This window comes from Epinephelus fuscoguttatus, linkage group LG2 (assembly GCF_011397635.1).
Source record: "Epinephelus fuscoguttatus linkage group LG2, E.fuscoguttatus.final_Chr_v1".
Classification (NCBI taxonomy): domain Eukaryota; kingdom Metazoa; phylum Chordata; class Actinopteri; order Perciformes; family Serranidae; genus Epinephelus; species Epinephelus fuscoguttatus.
In genome coordinates this window covers 26,453,041-26,475,588 of record NC_064753.1, presented here as the reverse complement: position 1 = coordinate 26,475,588, position 22,548 = coordinate 26,453,041, and the positions used below count along the sequence as shown (strand labels likewise).

The window sequence follows — 22,548 nt, the reverse complement described above, 5'->3', positions numbered from 1 at the left end:
AAAGATCCTGAGAGATTCTTGTACTGTTTACTGTGATTTTTGGGGGCTTGAGGTCTCATCGTGAGCCATAGCAGCCAGGATGTAGCCTTGCTGCTACTGAGAGCCTCTCTTAGCTGCAGAGCAAGTGTTTGTATGAGATTAAAGGGCACGTCTCACAGAGGTCAGATCCCTGATAGCATGTTGTAAGTTCAGCCAGGGCTGTAATTGTTTAATTTTTATACATACCTCTGTGTTTTAAGTTCAAAGGGCACTCTGCTGCTGTTGCTGTTACCGCACCGTAACGAGGACGGTAGTGTTGTATCGGCTCATGTTGTGTTGTAAGCTTTACATTCCCTCACAGTGCAGAGTGTTAGTTAAAATGCATGGACACAACAGTGTACAGGAGGAAATTTAGGGAGCGACTTGGTGAATTAACCCCCAGGAATTTGGATCATCCAGTCCCTGTTGGTTTGGTGGACATAGGGGGCAGAAGGGCCCTGATTTATGGGAACCCCTGGCGTGGGCTCTCCTCACACCCTGTTCCTGTTCTCCTCCCTGCAAGGGAAACAACCAGCACTGTTCACTGGCCTATGGGGCGTGTGGATGGAGCTGCAAGCTTTCAGACACAGATTCTTTCCTCACATATTGATTTTACACAGATGCATTCAAGTTCTCTGCAACATGAAGGCAAAATTAAGCTTTTCTTAGCTTACATAAAAATAAAAATCTTTTGTTTTGTAATGCAACGATTACATGTGAGCGACCCCAAAGACAGAGATATGGCTGATACAGTATCATTACTTAACAGGTTGGCTTCTATAGCATGAGCATGTGATAAAAAAGAGCTAAATTGCAGTCAGGGTTTGCCCCTTGTCCTTTTCACTGAGTCATGAACTTCTCACCGTCAATGACACGTTGATCCTATCAGTAAAGCTTTCTTCCTTCATGTGTGCATCTATATAAGATTAGAGTTCTGTTATCAATACCCACAAAAGCAGATTTTCTCATGCACTCTCTGTCTTGTAGCTAAAAGCTTGAAGAGGAAAGCTGTCTCTCGGTTCTTCTGTCCCCTACCCCCACATTTCTATCGCTGGAAGGCTCCAACAGCTGGGTTACAAGACAGAAACAGTTTAAAGGTTGATAGGACCACGAAGGAAGCCATAAATAAGAGAGCCAAGATAGCTGTTTATTGATGTTTTCCACTTGTGGTAGATGTGAAGAGGAGCGACTCTGTTTTATGAATAATTAAAGCAAACAGAGAAACTTTTTCGGCTCTTTTTTAGTGGATGATTCTTCTGGCCTTTGTGGTTTTTCACACCGTTCAGTGATAATGAGTTGTTAAACCAGACACTTAGTGGGACAAATTTAACAGGAATGGAAATAACTCTGTTGCTGCTTTTACTCTGAATGAGCAGTCTGTAAAATGTTTGTGTGTGTGTGTGTGTGTGTAGTAAAAAGTCAACATGTTATTTTGCTCTCCACAAAAGTTTATGTTAAGCTTTAGCAAATGATAAGAATTCTTAAAGTGGTTTCCGTGTGGTTTTATTGTTGCCTAATTTGTTAATAGAGTAATAACACAGCAAATAGTGTCACAACAATAAAGAACTAACAAGGACCAGATTGAGGGATCCAATTCAGTGGCCTTGTTCATTGTCTGAGTTACAGATCTCTTAAACTAATCAACAGCTGTAAATTTTCTTTGTTGCTTTGCTCATGGTGGCATTAGTGCACTTTCACCATAGGAACCTTTGCAGAACTTGCCTGCTGAAGACCCGTGTATTTGTAGAGCGGCCTATGCAGAGACATCCACTCACTTTGGATGAATAAGAGGCTCCATCAATCTGTCACTGATTGAGATAGCACAGATGGAGGCTTGGGGCTCCCCGATGCTAGGTGCTGTCCACCGGGGTGTAAATTATGGCCCTGTCTCACTGTGTGGGTTAGTGGCCCTGCCTCGCCAGAGCCTGACCTGCAGTTCTGGAGTTTTTCACTTCAAAACCACCATCTTACTGCGATCAAGATCAAACAGAGCCAAAGTTAGGGGATACTGTGCAACTAAATGATTTATCACAACGAGCACAGCGAGAACTCTCCCCCCTCCTCCTCGGCCTTTGCTTACACAATCTCCCTGTTCGCACACACATGGCCACATACTCTCTAAAACACATCTCTTTGATTGTGACAGGGTAAGTGTGCACCGCCATTAATATGTCCATTGGTGTGAAATGCCTACTTGTGCAGTGAGTGTAAATTATCATCTTAGCAGACACGTCAACATCACGTCCCCTGTCTCTTAATCACTGTTTAAGGAAGAGCAGTGACAGCGAGGTTACCCTGTTAACTTCCCATACCTTCAGTCTGCAGCCCTCCTGACAAGGAACGTGTAAATCCTTACGGTGTCATTATGAAAAACACTTGGCTTCATAAATCTGTTGCAGTTTGGGCTCTTTCTCTGGCGAGCACGAGATATGGCCGAGACAGAAGTGCTCCTCTAGATGTTTATTTGTCTGTGGAAAAGCTTCACATTTCTTTAAAAAATACTTCCTCTTTGTCCACAGATCCCACGAGTAAAACTACTGTCCTTTAAACATTTCCTTGACCTGAGATTTAGAGAACGGTTAAGTACACAGGAAACCCATCAAATCTCAGATGTTCCAAGGCAAAAAACCCAGCAGTGCTAGGAGAGGTCAGATTTATTGTTGATTCATGAAAATCTAACTGCATGTAGCCTTTGTCATAGCAATGTGGACATTTCATCAAGACTGTAGAGTAAGCTCTGATATATTTTGTGCAGTTAATAGTATTTACTGTATTAAACCTCAAAGGTGTCTGTTGAGTGGTGACACATTTTCTGGCATTTTGCTCTTTGCAGATATTTGAAAATGGAAGTTTTTGGGATTCAGGGATGCCAACTGGTTAAGTTACTGACTTATATGCATTTATTGGCAATGTTATGGAAGCTGCTTTGGAAGAATAGCTCTGCAAGCTACCTGTTACATCACACTGGAGGACGCTTAACTACAGCAAAGCTACTCTCAGGAGAAATCTAGTTTGGTTTACTAAAGCTACCAAGAAAAAGTAGTTCATACTGCTTTCTAAACGAAATGATTGAATTGACTATGTACATGTCATACAAAATTATAACAAAATGTAATACAAAAGTCGCATGCCAGCAAAAAATGCAAGTCAGTGGAGTTTATTGCATAAAGTGTCCACTTGTTTAGTACATAAACCAAATAAATAAAATACCCCCTTACTCATGATAAAGTGCAGGAGTTTTGGTTTTGTATGAAATTACTATCAGTCAGACACCTGCCTTCAGAAAGAAGCGTCCAGGTGCACTAAGCAGGAGTTAGCCAGGTAACTTCTAAAACAGCATGAAACCACTTCTCTGAATATTTCTTAATAAATAGCAATAATCAATATGATGATTATGATTATTATTGTCAAAGGGGGTTTAATTACAGTAGAGAAGCAATGGTAAAATAAGAATTTTTAAAAATAATTTCTTTCATTTTATGGTCCAAACTTGTTTGTAGTTTTAGTAGTTACCTGCACAAAAATAGCCAAAAAGTAATTTAACTACTATGCAAATATGAGTGTGGTTGAATTACCAGCAAGCTACTATACTACTATATGTAGTTCACTCCTCCCCAACACAGTTTATTGGAGAAGAATTCCCCTAGAAACACTTTCAACCAGTTGTATTCAGCTGTAAAAAGCAAAACGTAATATCCCTTTTAAGGTGTAAAGAAACTAGCATGATATAATCCCTGAAAAAGGCTTTATTTTAAACTGTCTGGTGCTCCAGGGATGTTCCCAGTCTTTCCGACTACTGGAAGAAGCACACTAATTCAGTGAATCAACAGAAAAAGTGAATAACACATTGTTTGTAATTACAGCCTTATGTCAAATTAGTGTTTCTCACATAACTTCTGAGTCAGAATGAACAACTTTAACCACTTGCCCACACACACCGACGAGACAAAGACGTTTGCCAGTCAGTGACAGCGAGGTCGCCCTCGCCAAACCCAGGATCGCAGGGTGGCATTGTCTGTGGGTGTGTGAATGAAAAACATGAAGGCTCCATGGTGTCAGACATGTGGAGAGGAGTAGGAGAAAAAACACCAGCTGGTCTCCACTTTCACATGCTCTCCACTCACTTGTAACAGTAGTAATTATAAGACTTTTGAAACCCATCCAGAACCAGAGAGGAAATAGAGGTCCTGTGATAGGGGAGGATATGAAACTTCCTGCACAGACGAGAGTTGCAGGTGCCCGGGTAGGGTTCGTCTGGCTGTGGAATCTTGGCGTGTTGTGTATAAACACGCACATATATACAGTATAAACCCCTAAAACCCCCCTTCTTAGCCCCCCCCCACCCCCCACCCCCACCCCCACCCCACCTCTCGTCCTCCCCCTTTGAAAAAAAGAACAGAGTAGCATTACATATTCCTTCAGCCGTTAGCATCTGAGCTGTGAGAAGAAGCAAAGAGCCAAACAGATGTTTGTTGGCTGCAGAAAATATTTTGGCATTTCTTACTTCCCATTACACTTCACTCTGAAAATGAATTATCACAAAAAATCACGCAAAGTTGTGTTAACATAAAAAACTTAAAGACATGGACATTTTGCTCGGTGTATCGTGAAAAAAATCTCGATTTTTACATCGAGTGACTGAAACTTTTTGTGACGGATGGCGATTATTAAGACACCTGCATCAAATGGCCAAATTAGCAAACTAACAAAAAAAGCTTTGAAATGTGTTTGTGCACATCATATGTCATCTTTTCATTATCCCCATGGCCAGGCTCTCTCCAGATGATGTGATTGACAACTTTTGCAGAAAAGCTTGGGAGTTGCTAAATGTTTGCAGCTGCCCTGTGGCCCATGCAGAAAGTCTTGACCTATATGCTTACTGCTTAGCTCTAATCCACATCAGGCCTCCTTGTTATGCGTCAGGCATCACAGATCACAGCTTTTTGTCTGCTTTAATGCATTTCTGAATTAATGCAGCAGCACAAAATGTTCAAAACTTTATCATTTAAAAGTTGAACTTAAATGCCTTCATTGCGTGAGCAGAAAGTAGTTTATTCTGAACATGTTGTCATCTCTGCTCTTAATTCTAAGCACTCGTTGGCAGTGCGGGTTGTTATGAACATGAAACCATCATGTGAAGTGATAGTAACAACCCGGCAGGGAATGGGAAAGAAAACACAATTTGTCATTTGAAAATGTGCACCCTTGCACTAGCTTTTTCATTCTTGTGTTCTTTGCCCCTCGTCCAAATGATCCTAAAAGCAATTTTAAGAAACCTCGAGAGTTGATTTACGACTCGGCCCTGTCATCTTAATCAAGTCTCTCAATGGAACGAGACAAAAGTCTAACACCAGTCCGAGCCCAGAGAGAGGGCCGAGCCAAACGGCGGCTGACAGTTGTCCTTTTCTGGCCGTGATTTAGGTGGCGGCCTGCTCCACTGTTCTCGTGCTTCATCCGTTCTCCTTTAGCAGCGTCTTGTGAGAGGGGTTACGCCATGCATAAAGCTACCCATGGTCTGCATTCTTGCTCAGACTGTTGAGGCTGTCAGGGGGCTCCTCTGATTTAGGGCGCCCCACTTCAGTGGCCCCTATAAATTTAAAAACTAATTCAGTGCTCTACAGGACTTTCTGTTTTTGTAGCTGGCCCTCTGCTCCTTATCGTTACTGACAATTTTATGAAGTGCTCTTAATGAGCGTCAGATTAAAGGTGGCCTCTGATGGAAGGCGCCTGAGAACCCTGGGCGGGGAGAAAGAAGCCACTTCAGCCTTGTCTATCTCTGTGTGTGTGTGTGTGTGTGTGTGTGTGTGTGTGTGTGTGCGTGTTAAGGTGTGTGGGGGATGGTGTGTGTGACCAGTACAAAGGAAACGTCAAGGAATGAGTCTGTAACGTATGGTTCTGAGGGGTGGTACACACAGATACTGAACATCTTAAACGTCTGAATGTGAGTTATTCATACGCAGAGAGCACATTATGAGCCTGTGAGCCGTGGGAATGAAGAGGAGGAGGGGGGCAGAGTGATGTGTTTGCTGTGACTCCAACAGTTTTCAGACTCCCTGGCATTTTATACCAACCCGAAAGTAAACACGGGTAACAGTTTACAGCCAATTAAATAGTGCTTAAAGCCCAGCGTTTATGGAGGTAAACATGTTGGAGAGTTTAGGGAGGCTCAGGCCAGTGGGATACTTGAACCCTGCTCTCAGTTTTGCTCTCAGTGCATCTGAACTCCTCTAAAGTAGAAGGACGGTAAGAGCATATGTATACACAGAGGGATTTGTGCCAGCAGATGTTCTCCTTGCACTCTATCTATCAGGCAGACTGACAGCCATTAAAAACAGTGTGTGAGTAGTCTGCCTAATGGATCTAAACATGTCAGCGAGGAAGGAGCATTCTCTTATGACTTAACTTGCATAAGAAATGCAAGTTAAATTTTCAAATTTTCAAATCACACCTTGCCTTGTGTTCCCCTTTTCATCAGCTTATGAGGCATTCACTTGTGTTTTTTGTGGCATAATTCCCAGCTTTGTGCCTCTGTAAACATTTGTTTTTCTTCTGGTCTTAATAGATGTTGAATATGTCCTGTTTGGAATCCCAGGCGGTTGTTTAACGGAAGACTTGCTTTAACGCATCACAGAAAACCAAGCACGGCACGTGTTTTATGATCTCGTAAACGAGCAGCGATGTTGTGAAACGTGTGTCTGTGTGCTTGGGGGTGGGTTGGTGGGGCTCTGGTGTCTGATAGGGATTTATCTACCCCCCCCACAACCCCCCACCCCTTTGTCTGGATGGTGGAGCACTCCCCAGAGAGCAATGCAGGACAGGCAGGAATCTCTGTCCAGATTTCCAGAGATTCTCCCATATCCCTTACACAACCGCCTGGAAGAGCTGGGACTGTTGGTCTTTCACAGCCTCGGCTACAAGCATGTGATGAAATGATTACTTAACATAACAAATATTTAAAAATAAAAAAAAAAGTCACGATCTCTCACTCAAGCTCGGTTGGTTTGCAAGTTGCATTTAAATTGAATTCATACAAAGGAAACATCCATAACCTCACATTCAGATCCGTTATTGCATCTGCTCACTGAAATACTGATAACTACATTTTCCCCCTGCAGATCTTCATCAACAATGAGTGGCATGACTCTGTTAGTGGAAAGGTCTTTCCTACCTACAACCCGGCTACTGGAGAGCAGATCTGTGAAGTCCAGGAAGCAGAGAAGGTAAATGTTCTGCAGCATGGCATCTTCCATCTGTCTTTTTCATTGATCTTTGGTCCTGCATTCAAAATTTTACTCAAATAAAGTAAATATTAGCAACAAAATGTAATTGAAGTATCAAAACTAAAAGTACTCATTATGCAGAATTACCCCTGTCCATGTTATAATGTTATATTTTTGGATCATTATTATTAATGTATTAACATGTAAGCAGCAGTGCTTTACTGTTGTAGTTGTTAAGATGAAGCAAATTTTAACTTCTCTATATACTGCTTAGTGGTCTAATCAATAACAATGCATCATATTTTGTAAACTGAGCATATGTTCTGTGTTTAAAGAGTATAAACTACAATATTTCCCTCTGAAATGTAGTGGAATAGAAACTGAAAAATACAGTTTGGGGTTTTCTTCTCATGACAGCCTTAAATCTCACCTTTTATTATGTTATACACGTGTTAGGCAGTTGCTTAAATTTTGCAGAGCTGCCAGTTGTTCTATTCCAGTACTTATTTCAGTGACGAGTGAAAAAAAAAAAAAAAAGTATGTTTCAAAGTATGCTTCTTGTCTGATAGGCTGATGTTGATAAGGCGGTCCAGGCGGCTCGCCTCGCCTTTTCTTTGGGCTCTGTATGGCGAAGGATGGATGCATCTGAGAGGGGTCGTCTGCTGTCCAAACTGGCTGACCTGGTGGAGAGAGACAGCATCTATCTAGCTGTAAGTCAACCGGATATTGGTATTATACTGAATCAATTACTGTGAATAACCCTTAGTTGTTTTTTAAGTTAGGCTAAGGTATGGGTAAGGTAAGGTAAGGTAAGGTATTTCCAACATGGATATACCTCTGAAAATCAATTAAGGCCTCTTATCCACTTGATTATTACCCTATTTATGTAACTGTTAACAGTATAACATTTATTCTCATGTTTATTTCATTTTATACCATCTGCAAAGCACTTTGAGTGCCGCTGTGTTTAACAACACTTACAAACTTGCTTTGCCTTACAGAGAGCATATAGCTGTAACCAAGAGCTATACTTATAGCGTAGTGTTATCTTAGTGTCGCATTTCACCCATGGGACAGTGTAAAGACTGGAACAGTATGAAATTATGTGAGGATCACAAGGTTATATCACATATTTCTCAAACGTCTCCCCCGTCTCTCTTCAGACTATTGAGTCACTGAACAGTGGGAAGCCTTTCCTGCCCACCCTGTTTGTGGACCTCCAAGGAACAATAAAGACACTGAGATACTTTGCTGGATATGCAGACAAGATCCACGGCACTTCCATTCCAATGGGTAAGATCCCTCTTTGAGCATGATAGCAGAGCTGTAATGACATGGACAAAAGGCCAAGTGTTTGTTTGAGACTGTAGGTAAAAGAAAGGAATTGCAGGGTTACACTCTAAAGAGACATTTTTTACATGAACACAGTTGATGGTAAGATGAAATCCCTGGCTTGTTATTGTTAGGGTTGGGTATCGAACCAAACTTTTATGCGTATCAATTTCACTAAGTATTACAGTAAAAACTACTGAACAAAAGTTTGTTTCTTGGTCAGATTATAATGTGTTTTTCAGGCAAAGTTTTTGTACAACAGTTTGTATAAAGACATGAAACACGGACACATTTCAAACATAGACTGTATAGAATAATGGATGTGACCACTGTGACGTCACCCATTGATTTGTGAAGTCCTGTTTTGAAGCCTTGACCGTCATCATCTTTGATTTTTAGAGCCACAAATGACCATATTTGGACAAGATGCTGGAATTAACCATAACGCTAGCTGCTAACTCGGTTAGCATGGTGCATTTACTTAATTTTCATCTGCAACAAACAGGCTTAAAATCATTAAAACAAAATGTTCGTACCAGTAAAAAATATGCATCTGACTCTGTAGAGATTTGAGTACAACTCAACACGTAAGACTTTTTTAGGCTACCAAAATGTCATAATTAAGCTTTTATGACTTCAAAAGACACTGAAATAGCGACAGCTATGGCTACGCCTACACTCTGTGAAAGTGAGGTTATGTCTTGGTTAAGTTGTCGAGCAGCGTCGTTGTAGCAACTTGTCAACAGACGGCACCTACTTGTCACTTAAAGCGACCACACCCTTAATTATTCTTATCTTTAAGCCTTTAAACATTATAAACACATATCTCTGGGGCGTCGGTAGCGTAGTGGATAGTGCTGGCGCCCCATGTACAGAGGTGATGCCTCGCTGCAGCGGTCGCAGGTTCAACTCCGGGTTGCAGCCATTTCTGCATGTCACACCCCACTCTCTCTCTCTCTCTCTCTCTCATCCCCCTTCACTCTGTCCTATACAATAAAGGCAAAAAAGCCCAAAAAATAATCTTTAAAAAACCCCACATATCTTTAAACATTTAAACATGTGACTTACACAAAAAATCATCCCCATACAGTTGTCTTGAAAAAGGATTTTAACTACATGCCAAAACTGTTTTTAGTACAGGGCTGTAAACATGTTCACTTCTGCTGTAAAGTTGGGCATGTTAACATGGATGTCTATGGGGACTGACCGGCTTCTGGGGCCAGCCTCAAGTGGCCTTCAGAGAAACTGCAGTTTTTGGCACTTCCGTACTGGCTTCATTTGTCAGCCCAGGAGGTTACCGCTCGATTTTAAACCTGCAATAAATTATATTTGGGGGGCTTCTTGGGGGTATTTGAAACATGATGCAAACTCAACACTGACAGATGATCATCTTTGATATGCCATGTTGCTATGTTGATAACAGTGGTTCATTTACACATCCAGTAGTTATGGAACATCATTAGTATTTGGAGTGATGTTTCTGTCCACCTGATACATGTAAGCCCAATACTCTCCTTTAGCTCTGTTTTCTGTCTCCACCAGCCTCTGAGGGGAAATATCTGGCTCTTTAGCTGCTAAATGCTCCTTGTTCCCCTTCAAAAAAGTTACATCCATGACCCTTCAAGTGGACAAAAATGTCCATTTTCTAGAAACTTTTGTAGTGTCCAACAAAAAGTCACAGGGGGGTGATTTTTTTGCATGGGGGTGTAATTTTGGGTTAAATTTGAAAATCCCAACTTTCTGCATGAAAATCCATTATTTGAACCTGTAATGCATTTTTATTTCTATCCATGACCCTTCAAGTGGACAAAAATGTCCACTTGTCATTTAGCCATTTGAGGGTAAAAATGCATTACAGGGTCAAATAATGGATTTTTGTGCTGAAAGTTGAGATTTTGAAATTTCACCCAGAATGACACCCCCATACAAAAAAATCATCCCCCTGTGACCTTTTAATTTGTCTGTGAGGGAGTTTTGAATTTTGGAAATGGACAAAAATGTCCGGGGGTAACACAAGGGTTAAGTTCACCAGCTAGTCACTAACTGTGTCTGTCTCCTAGGCATATTTAAGTTAGAAATTTTTAAGTTATTAATTTTTTATTTAAGTAAGAAAGTTTTTGTAGAAAAAACACTTTCAATAAGCAACGTAAGGTATCAAATTGGTGATCAATCCCAACACTAGCATTACTCGTCCTGATGAGACTGTCACCAGTGTCGCCTCTCTAAGGCAGTTGAATTTGGGGGGGTAGAGGGGAAAGTTGGCTGTCTGTTTCGACAGGAAGCACGAAAGAGGAAAATAGAATAAGAGAGAGGACATGAGAAACCTCCTGATACCGCCGTATTGTCCCTCTCAAAGCTTCTCTTGTACACTGCTGCCAAACCAACCGCGGTGAGCATTTTGCCAGAGCTTTGGTTTAAAGCTTTATTGCTCTAGTAGACATCCAGAGGAAATAAACAAGGCAGCCTGTAGCCTGTGTGATGTAAGGCTGTCAGTGATCGAGTTTGTTCACCTGTCAGGATGAAGTCGAGGACATCTTTCATCAACAACCCTTCAGCATCAATCTGTCTTGCACGTTATGCTGAGATGATTGTGTTAAATCTGTATCACAGACAAAGTGAAATGAATGGGGAGTGACATTGTGTGGAGCACCTTTGGCTACACACTTTGGTATAGTTTACACTGCTTGTTCCAAATTGAAATATAATTCATCTTGTAGGAGATGTACTTTCAAACAAACTTCGCAGATACTTGAGCTCCTCCTGAAAGTCTCACATCTAATAGGTTTAAAGTTTCATTCTCCAAACAATAACAGTTTGGAAAGACCCAACATCCACTTTGAAATTAAGGAAAGAGGTTGACATATGAGAATCTGTACTGCAGGTCTTTGTCCATTGTCATACTTCCACTGCATCCCATTGAAAATGATTATCTGGCTTGTTATCTAGCATCGGTCATTGCAGTCCAACTCCAATATGAGGCAATGTTTCGTCAGCTGACGACTGTTGTAACAAATTTATACACACATTTCTCAATATCAATTGTTTTTGTGGAGAATGAACAAGCATGGCACACCCTCAGTAAGTACCTCCTTTTACTTAAGTAATGCAAGAGGAATGAGCAAACATTTCCAGCATAACACCCATCTCTATGACCTAAAACAGTTACACACATGCCTGTGCTGTAGGAGGCTCGAAACGAAATGTAATCTCTCACCGGGGTAAAGCAACCAGGAATGTTGCGTGTGGATTCATTTACAAATTAACATGTTGAGTCAGCAACACCGGGGGTATCAGGTGGTGACATATTTCATCTGTTTCAGGCATTTTACAAGCTTTAATCTACTGAAGCATGAAATAAATAACCCTGTTTCTCATTTGTGTGTGTGTGTGTGTGTGTGTGTGTGTGTGTGTGTGTGTGTGTGTGTGCGCTGCACGTGTGTTCCTCCACAGATGGAGAGTATCTGACATTTACCAGATATGAGCCCATTGGAGTTTGTGGACAAATTATCCCTGTGAGTATAACCCTTCCTACAAGTGACATGCATGATGGATATGGACGGATGGGGGAAAAAGGGGGAAAAACACAGATAACAATGAACTGGCAAAGTTTAAAAGACATGTCGTTGGTTGTTAGTCTGTCCTGTTTGTTGAATTACATTCTGCATTTTCCAGTAATTCCCTGACAGTCACTGTTTATGTGTGTAAGTCCTGCTGGTAAGCCCCGAGATGGCTGGTGCCAGTGAGTTTGACTAATAGAGAACGAGAAGTGAGAGGCAAAAAGAGCGAGCTGAGGGATTTCACAGAGTGGGTTTGAGGAAAAGAGAATGGTGAGAAAGGAGGAAAAAGATCAAGGAGAAAGAGACACTGTTGATTGTGCAAGAGTGCAGAAAGCGTGTGGTTCTGCGTTGAGCCCCATGGGCTCCTGTGTAAAGCAGAAATAACACAGGCCTGTGTTTTGTGCAGTGATATGGGTCTATTGCACATGTGTTGCAATTTCCCGGCTTTCTCAGAATACTGTGGGAAGAGAAAATACTGTACAAGTGCCGAGAACATTTTCTCACTTGACTATGTTTAGACAGAGTGAAAATGAGAGTAAGTGACTTAAGAGCGATGAGTTATTGAGCTTGACTTGTGACCACCCAGTGTGTCAGTCAGATGCATGATGTCTTTTTCCGGTGTGTGTGTGTCTGTCTGTGTGTGTGTGTGTGTGTGTGTGTGTGTGCGTGCGTACGTGTGTGTGTGTGTGTGTGTGTGTGTGTGTGTGTTTGTCATGCACAGTGGAACTTCCCCCTCATGATGACAGCATGGAAGCTGGGTCCAGCAATCGCATGTGGAAACACTGTTGTCCTCAAACCTGCTGAGCAGACGCCGCTCACCTGCCTCTACATGGCGGCTCTTGTCAAGGAGGTAAATGACAGAAATTCGTTGCCAACCGCGCATATGTTCACGAGGCAGTTTGCCAACATTTTATTCAGGCAGTCCAGCATTAATACTCCCAATAACTGAATCCGAATCACTTACAGGCTTCAGTTTGCCAAGAACACAGTGTTCACTATGAATCTGGCCAACACTTTATTTGGATAATCCAATATTAACGTAACCACAAGGCGACAAAGAACAGATGTTTAACAAAGTGTCACTTGTCTATCTGGCACATCTTTTCAGAGTCTGTAATCCTAATTCCCACCCTGAGATTAACACCACACAACATGTTTGCGAGAGTTAAAGGGTCAGTTCACCTAAATCACAAAAAAAAACAAATATATTTTGACACTCACTCACAGTGATATGTAACCACTCAGATAGTTTTGATTTTATCATCTTAAGTGTTGAGATTTTACTCTGCTGCTACCCCAGTTTTAGTGGAGGTTAATGGAATTTTTTTGTGGTCTTAAAGCATTGAGAAATTCCACTTTAAAAACTCAACAGCAACATGCCTTGATGAAACAATTCTCTGGTTTTATTGGGACAGAGATGAAAAAAAAGATTTTAAGTACATATACGAACAAATCTTGTTAAAAGCATATTAAATGACTGTGAAAGCCACAGAAACAATCATAATGTTATTACTGTTGCAAATAGTTGCTGACTGAGATATTATGCTGCTTTCACATCATGTTGATTCAACCAAAATTACAAGCAGCTGAGTGGGAAAAATATGTTTTCACCAGTCTTTGACTTGTATTGGGAATTTCTGACACTGACGATATGTCCTACTTGGAGGAAAGAACTGCAGACATGTCAACAAATGGTTGGCTGCAAACTATTGAAATAAAATCCAATATTATCATTGATTCAATTGATTCAGCTGATTTTATTGGGACTGTACAGTGTTTGTTTATATCTAGTTTCACTTGGAAATAAACTGTGACAAATACGTAACACAAAAAGTAGCTAAAGGTTAGCACTTTGGCTAACACCTTGGAATAAAGCTTAATCCTGTAGGATTATATAGGTAAAGTTTAGCACCAAATTGAAGTCTGAATTAGTGTCGAATGTAGCGACCGTATACAAAGGCGTCACTTAATGATGTACGTCCTGAAGTACATTTGAATGGTGATGTGATAAAAAAGCTGCTTGAGCCTCAGTTACGCCTTCCGTACTGACATAAGCAGACACGGAATTATGATAAGAAAGCATTTTGGATTGTTTAAACTCCTTGTGGCAAACCAGTATTCTCCCAAACTGTAGGGGGCAGCATATTGAAAAGTCATGTCCGCAGCATGACTTTCCATTTTCTTAACCCATCTGCATAGTTATAAAATGTCTGATGTGCACAGACAGACGAAAACCTGTGGTGTATCCCCTAGAAGGGGCGTGTCTAATGGTGTGACCTCACTTCGGGTCACACCATCAGACATAAGTCAAGCATTAGTTGGTAACTTTGAACTGAACAAAACATTTGGAATCAGCAAAGTTTAATGTCAACAGGAAGTTTAATGTCAGTGCTGACACATTACAAAAGAGCACTGACACACAAAGCAGGATAAAACATAATAGAGCTTTATATACACTGCAGCAAAGACAGTCAACACAAAATGAGACTAATTCAAGTATTTAGTAAATCCAGATCCAAAATGTGGTGTACCAGTGCATTGTATTGTCTTAGTCAGTAGCAACAGGGTAAGCACGTTGTGTACAATAGAGGTAAACACATGAGTAAGTTAAACAAGATAGGAACAATGCAGCGTTATGTTAATGTAGAAAAACTTAATCATCTGTACAGATCTCAGTGTCCACATCCTCCCTGTCTCCCCCCTGCCCTCTCTGGCCTCGCCTCTTTCTGGAGACTATCTGTCTGTCGCCTTCTTCTTTTTGATGTTCTCTCCATTCTCTGCTGGTAGGGAGGTTGGGTTGGGTCCGGATTCCCCCACACTGCCTGTGGTTTTGCTTGGCTCTGCTGTCATCTCCGCTAAAGCTTGTTTCCTCTCATATTGTTTTGACAGGCCGGGTTTCCACCGGGAGTCATCAATATTTTGCCAGGATTCGGGCCAACAGCAGGAGCTGCGATTGCTTCGCACATGGGCATAGACAAAGTGGCTTTCACAGGATCAACCGAGGTACTTTTCTTTAATAATGTGACTCAGATCAACAGCTGCCTACTGCTTGCTTTTGTCAGTGAACACAAGTGACACAGTGACCAACATGTGCAGAGCAGAAGAGCAGGCTGGGTAATTAGGGGACGTTGTGTGCCTGTATTGAAGTCTAAATGACAAACAAATGGGGTCTTATATAAGCTGTGTGCCCTGTCATTACTACTCATGACAGGGGGCTCCGATTTTATCTGGCACACATGCACATATTTGCGCTGTTGAGAGTATACAAACACATCTCTGTGAAAACACTGCCTCTCTTCTGTTTTCCCTCTGCTGTCTCTGCTGTATTAACGCACCTCCACAGCGCCTGTCATTGAACTTACTATCAGGATAAACCCTGTAACTCTGCAGAACAGGATAGCAGTTAATGGAAAGCTAAATCATCAAGGACATACCATGTTAGGTGTTGAGTGCTAGGAGGTGTTGCGGTCAGAACACATTCCTCAAGCCAGAGGGAAAAGCCAGAGCGACAGGAGATTATTTTACTGTAAATCATTTATAAACATCTGTTATTTCTAACTGCAAGCTAACCCAACTGGTGAAACTGTTTACAGCAGTCCTCATGTAGAATTTATGTTTTGATGTGACCAGCCTGTATTTCATATGTGTTGTTGGTAAATGAGCCAGGTTTATCTAATGTTCAGATTAGCCTTGTGATTTATGCTAGCCTGTTTTTATTCCCAGTGCATCAAATATGGCAGCTTCAGGGGTCAGGGGTCATCAGTGTGTGAGTCTGACACGTATTAAACTCCAGTGTAACCTATCAGTGGCAATGATGTAGCATAAAGAATGAGAAAATCTGAGTAGGAAAAGAGGGGTGGTGGATGGGTCAAACAGACACAGGACTTTCATCCAGGAGACCACTGTTTGTGTCTTGTGTGAAACTAAAGCCCTGTTTCTACTGAGCAGTACTGTACAGTTCAGTATGATACGTTTCTTTCCGTTTCCACTGCGAAAAGTTGTGGATGGCACCAATGGAACTGTTCTGTACCGTCCCCATTTTTGGTCACCCTTCTTTTGGGGTACCTAGAACACAGATCTGGTACTAAAAGGTGGAGCTGTGAACACTGCAGTCCGTCAGTTGGTCAATAGCAGATGGTCACTCTGCTCAGGGCTGAGTTGTGGCTGGTTTTGAGGCTCATGTAACCATTGTTCATATTGTGGAGAGTTTTACTGGTAGTCTCTAACTACTACTCATCTATAAGATGAAAGGATGTTTTGCTGCCTCTTGCAGCAAAATAACTTGATTCACTGGGCCGACTGCTGGCAACCTTTAAGGTGGAACGTTAACTTGTAATGTTACTCAATGCATGAAATGACGGTGTGAATCAATGGACACACCTTAAATTTCACTGTGACGACTTTAACTATTACACTAGGGTCTAGGTACCATGTCTGAAGGGTTACTTTTGGTTCCAAAGGTACCATACTGAATGTGTTTGGTGGAAACGGTGCTTAAGTTGCTATAATGATTGATCGCCACTGCACAGCATACATTTAGAGGTGCGGTGCCTTGCTCAAGGGCACCTTGGTAGTGCCCAGGAGGTGAGCTGACACCTCGCCAGCTACCAGTTCACACTCTGATATGAATCAGCAACCCTCCAGTTCACAAGCCAAGTCCCAACAGACCAAAATATGCCCATTATGTAGATAACTTCACGTGTATACGTTACATATGTCACGTGACACAGTTCTTAACCCATATATGTTATGTAACAAACATACTAATTTTAACCCAAACCATGATCTGTTTTCTAAAGTAGTTTTGTTGCCTTAACCCAACTTAGTTTTGGTGATGAAACGTACATTTCCTGTGGGCATGAGAGTTTATTTTTAAAAGGCACTGCATGTAATGAGGCCTGTCACGATAATTATATAATCGACATTTCAAGGTCAGAAAAATGATTGTGGTCATGCCCATATATTGTACAATATTGCCCTTGTGTTTACATGCATATTTGTTTACATCAGAATGTCACCATAATTTAAGCCAGCATGATTCCAGAATAGGGCGGCACGGTGGTGTGGTGGTTAGCACTCTCACCTCACAGCAAGAGGGTTGCCAGTTCGATCCCGGGCGTGGGAGCCCTTCTGTGCGGAGTTTGCATGTTCTCCCCGTGTCAGCGTGGGTTCTCTCCGGGCACTCCGGCTTCCTCCCACAGTCCAAAGACATGCAGATTGGGGACCAGGTTAACTGATAACTCTAAATTGTCCGTAGGTGTGAATGTGAGCGTGAATGGTTGTTTGTCTCTATGTGTCAGCCCTGCGATAGTCTGGCGACCTGTCCAGGGTGTACCCTGCCTCTCGCCCGATGTCAGCTGGGATAGGCTCCAGCCCCCCCGCGACCCTCAAGAGGATGAAGTGGTTAGAAGATGAAGATGATTCCAGAATAAACAGTAGGGTTATTCTGACCATTAAAAGACTTGTTGTGAGAAACCTCCGATAAACCCACACAGGTATAGAAGTCATAGATTACTGTTCCTGATGAGCTAAACGCACACAGTGATGAAAGCAGAATTGGACAGCATAATGATATACATATATTTATCTGGTGTATGAATGGCTTTAACATTGTGTCTTTATGATTTTCCAGCACAGTGTAACATAAAACATACATTTTCCTATTCTAATCTCTCACACACACAGACACACCCAATCAGTGTGTGCACGCGAGCTTGCATAAATGTACCTTCTAACACAAACATCTTCTTTGTTTTATCATCCCGTCTTGATTGAACATTTCCTTTGTAAGTGGCCCAGTTTTTTTTTTACTAGTTTTCCTGTTGTTTCATGTGATCTGGAGTCAATTACTGAGAGAATGAGCCAGTGCTGTAAGAGACTGCTGATGCCCAGACAGTGAGTCACCACGCTGTAGTAGCAGCAGTGGAGGGGGGATACTAGCCACCACAGCATCTTCACACATGATGGAAGGTGGTGGTGTAGCTACAGGTGGATTTTAGGACCACAACTCATCCTTGTTCTGACTCACATGTGGCTGTGACTCCACATGGAGGAGTCTCGCAGCCCAGAGTATTTCCTTTACCCCTGAATAAACACACGCAAACCTCCCCTTAGTCAGCCGCTTTGTGTTTTTCATCAAAGACAGACAAAACACATCAGAAACATTGAAGCCGAGCCAAGTATTGTGTTGTATTTATACAGCTTCGGTACCAGCCACAGCACAGCAGTTGATTCTCCTCTTTTCTATTATGTCTTAGTATCTTAAAGCAACCCATACACAAGAGAACCCAGAGAGAGAATATGAATCTTTTCCATGTTGGAGGTGGGGTTTTTTCAGTTGCACACTGAGAGGGTATTTTTCCACTTTATCTTGTCAGTTCTCTTGGAAAATAAAACAGGCTGTATGAGTAACAGGAAGATGAATACTTGTTTAGGGTGTAGGGTTGTGAGAGAGGTGTGTGGGGTTTCTCAGGACTGTTATCTTTTGAGTTGGTGCAATATTTTACAACATTAAAAAAATACACGTGAAAGCAGCTGATTCAGTCTACTGTTGAGACAAAGTAGAGACTCCTGAGAACATGTTTGACAGCAGAGAAAATATCTTGCATGGAGGCAAATCACTCACAATGTCAAATCACATGATTATAAAAAAAATTCTCACTCATATGACGTATGAAAGCGGACTTATAATGACCACATCATTACTATGACTACTATCTTCTGTCATATAGGAATAGTTTAACATTTTGAGAAGTATGGACTTTTGCTGTCTTCTCGAGAGTTAGATGAGAAGATTGATACCACTCTTCTGGCATAGAGTGATATCAATCTTCTCATCTAACTCTGGGCAAAAAAGCAATTTTCCAGAATGTCAAACTGTTGCCTTAAAGAACAATACTGGTGGTTTCACATATTTTAGCCTACAGTATCTGCTACAAATTACTCATACTTTATATGGTAACTAACTAACAAGTTTGAAAACTGGTTAGGGGAATTTTGTCTACTGTTTTAGGCATCCATAAGTTCCATTAATTTCCTTTTGTCTTTAAAATCTATCAGCAGACTCCTGAAACTTTGTTGAGTTGTATTATCAGGAACAGTGAATCTCATATCTACATTATTTTTTGTTTATCTACTGTAACACACTTCTTCCTAACATACAGTGAGAAAGCAAACTCTGGTAGATGGAGCGCAACAACATTATTCAGGGAGCCTATCAAGCCCTGACTGAACCTAAGTGGCAACTTGTTGTTGCCCTGAAAACAGGTTGGAGGTGCTTGCTCGCATCACAGCCAGTTATCATTAACATTGTGAGTAGGCTTGGGCGGTATCTACTTTTCCATACTTAATTTCATACCTTCCTGACATTTTCCTGGGGAAATTTTTCTTTTTTACTAGTGTAACATTATCCCCACCACTCTCAGTCACCATCTTTCTCAGCTCAGCTTCCCTTCCACCTGTAGAGACTGACCTCTGGTGGCAGGTGCCTTGCACTACATCACCTCAATACAGCATCTTCGTATCAGTTTAATAGGAAGAGGAGTGTCTGACTTTTTGACAGTATTGAAAATCATACCTTCAGGATTTGAAAATACCGCAGTTTTCCCTAATAACTTGATACCACCCAAGCCTAATTGTGAGGAAACAAAAAACATACTTTTCTGCTCTTAAACTGCCTCATTATGATGACGATGATAATGTCATTACATTGTAATGTAACATAAATGAATGCAGCTCTGGTATTCGCTGTGATCGACATTTCAGATTCAGCTTATTTATTTTTCATACCACAGGGAAAAGAATGAAAATCAATGGCTGTCAGGAACAGTAGAAAAACATTTTAAAAAATCTGAAAGTATACATGATTTACAGAAGTTTAAACCTGCAAAAAGCACTGGTATAGTCCCTGAAGATGAGTCACACATAAGATTCCCTTTAGTGACCTTACCTTATTGTTTCAGTTTTTATTTTGTTTGCATCATATTAAGTAGAAATAAGTATGTAGGAGGATAAAGAAAAACCACAGAAAATCCCCTTGTCATCTTCTATATTGACAGGCCAGACCCATTTCATACCAACCTCAGATAGTTACGTCACCACCCACACACCTTGTGGTTGCTTCTTCCTGCCCTTCATTAAAAATCAGATGCTGTTCCCGGCTGAAACATCATTTTATTTTCCCGTTGCTGTCTCCAAAATCCTGTAATAGATATTCATTCTGTCTGTTTGCAGAACTCATGTTTCAGCTGGACTACCGGTGCATTCCCTGTTCGGAGCTAACCAACCTCTTTAAGCTATTTAATGGCTCCAGCTGATTTACTGATCTGGCCATGGGCCTGCATTTCTGTGAGTAAACCCCAGATCTGTTTCCTTCGCTAGGTCGGCAAGCTGATCCAAGAAGCAGCTGGGAAGAGTAACCTGAAGAGAGTGACGCTGGAGCTGGGAGGAAAGAACCCCAACATCATCTTTGCAGATGCTGATTGTAAGTTTTCAAGTAATGTTTTATTCAGTGCTCCATTTGCCCGTCACCCTCACTAGGTGGTCCGTCACTATCACTGTTTTGTTTGGTCATGTGTCCCTCTCTCAGGACCTCCAGTCTGTGGATAAGCACACACGGACAGAGATTCTTAAAATGCTCAGAAGCTTTGTAGTGCTATGAAAACCTGTGGATGGATGGGTTTCATATAAATTCTAAGTGGCTCACCAAACTGGGGGTGCAGAGGCTTTCAAATGCTTTCAGCAGCCGTGAGAGGGGCTCCCTAAGGTCTGTAAATCAGGAGAATGGACCCTGACTCAGTCGGGTGCTTCAGCCGAGACCCATAAATCACAGGGGTCCGTTAACCCTTCGTATGCAACAGCAGGGTCCTGTCTCTCAGGTGTCAGGTATCAGATTTGCACAGGATAGCTCCAATAAATATTGGGCCAAATTTTGTAACAATATACTACACACATTCGTTTAATCCAAATGAAGTTTGTGTGTGTAGATGTAATGATAGTTTCTGTTAACGATACATTCTGACTCATTTAACTTTCAAGCAAGATTTAATTTATTATATAATAATTGACCTTTAAAGGATATTCCCATGGTGTGCTTTTCTTTGATGAACAAAGAAGTTTTATCCAGCACTGATTAAATAAAATCCCTCTTTTCCCCCCAGTGGATCTGGCTGTAGAACAGGCCCATCAGGGCGTGTTTTTCAACGCAGGCCAGTGCTGCACGGCAGGCTCTCGCATTTATGTGGAAGAGCCCATATATGATGAGTTTGTTCGGAGAAGCGTGGAGCGAGCCAAGAGGAGGATAGTCGGCAGCCCCTTTGATCCCACCACTGAGCAGGGTCCACAGGTGAGGTCAACAGATTATAACTCCCCTTTTTTTCCACCTTCAAAATGTTTGTTTTTCCAACGTTTTTTTGATTTGTCTTCTCTGTCATGGCCTCTCATATTATCTCTGCCCTCTGCCTCCACAGATCAGTCGGGAGCAGCAGAATCGTGTGTTGGAGTTTATCCAGAGCGGCATCAGTGAAGGAGCCAAGATGGAGTGTGGAGGCAAAGCTCTGGGCTTGAAAGGGTTCTTCATTGAGCCCACTGTTTTCTCTAACGTGAGGGATGACATGCGCATCGCCAGAGAGGAGGTACAAAGATAACAGATTTTCATAACTCCAGCACAACTAATGCATGTATACCTGTATAATACCACAAAATGAAAAACACTTCATTCAAGTCAATGTCCTGCATTCAAAACTTTACATGAGTCAAAGTATGATTTAAGTTTCAAACGTAAAAGAAGTAATTATGCAGAATAACCCTTTTCAGCGTGTTATATTATCATGTATATTATAGTATTTAAATTCTATTATTAATGTATTAATATTTAATGTTATATCTGGTTGACACAGAGCCACTATATACGCAGTAGGGTCATTGAATAATCTATAAAAATGCATTACAATTTATTTGTTGTTCTTATATTTTGTATGTAAAGGAACAGTGTGAAAGATTTAGGAAGATTTAGTGACATTGTCTGCAGAGGTCTCTTCCTCTCAAAATCAAACAGACCTGCTGGTTTAAACCAGTAAAAACAATGATTAAAGCCATGTCACATTAAAAAAATCTGTGTTTTTCTGACATTGCTTATCACGGAGGGGCTGCTAACTATGATGACCAATAAACAAAAGCAAAAGCATGAAATTCAAATGGCTCTTTCTAGAGCCAATGTTTGGTTTGTCCATTCTGGGCTACTGTAGTCACATAGCGGTGCAACAAGGCGATCTCCATGGATGAGAACCCACTCCTTATTTGGATAAAAATCGGCTCATTTTAAGATTAGGAAAACACAACAATTCTTATTTTCAAGTGATTATACACCAAAGAAAACATACTTATTATATTATAAACCATTTCTGCTAATATATCCCCCTAAA

The 22,548-nt window shown here is 41.3% G+C and overlaps 1 protein-coding gene across 1 annotated transcript in view; it reads left to right on the top strand.

Moving 5' to 3' along the window:
- aldh1a2 (aldehyde dehydrogenase 1 family, member A2) overlaps positions 1-22,548 on the top strand; it is a 31,175-nt gene that overhangs the window by 1,869 nt on the left and 6,758 nt on the right. Inside the window, exons 2-10 of the mRNA XM_049594596.1 lie at positions 7,134-7,238; positions 7,808-7,948; positions 8,402-8,531; positions 12,021-12,082; positions 12,849-12,977; positions 15,017-15,130; positions 20,507-20,609; positions 21,286-21,470; positions 21,595-21,759. Of these exons, the coding sequence (XP_049450553.1) occupies positions 7,134-7,238; positions 7,808-7,948; positions 8,402-8,531; positions 12,021-12,082; positions 12,849-12,977; positions 15,017-15,130; positions 20,507-20,609; positions 21,286-21,470; positions 21,595-21,759 (1,134 nt within the window). The remainder of the gene's footprint in view (positions 1-7,133; positions 7,239-7,807; positions 7,949-8,401; positions 8,532-12,020; positions 12,083-12,848; positions 12,978-15,016; positions 15,131-20,506; positions 20,610-21,285; positions 21,471-21,594; positions 21,760-22,548) is intronic.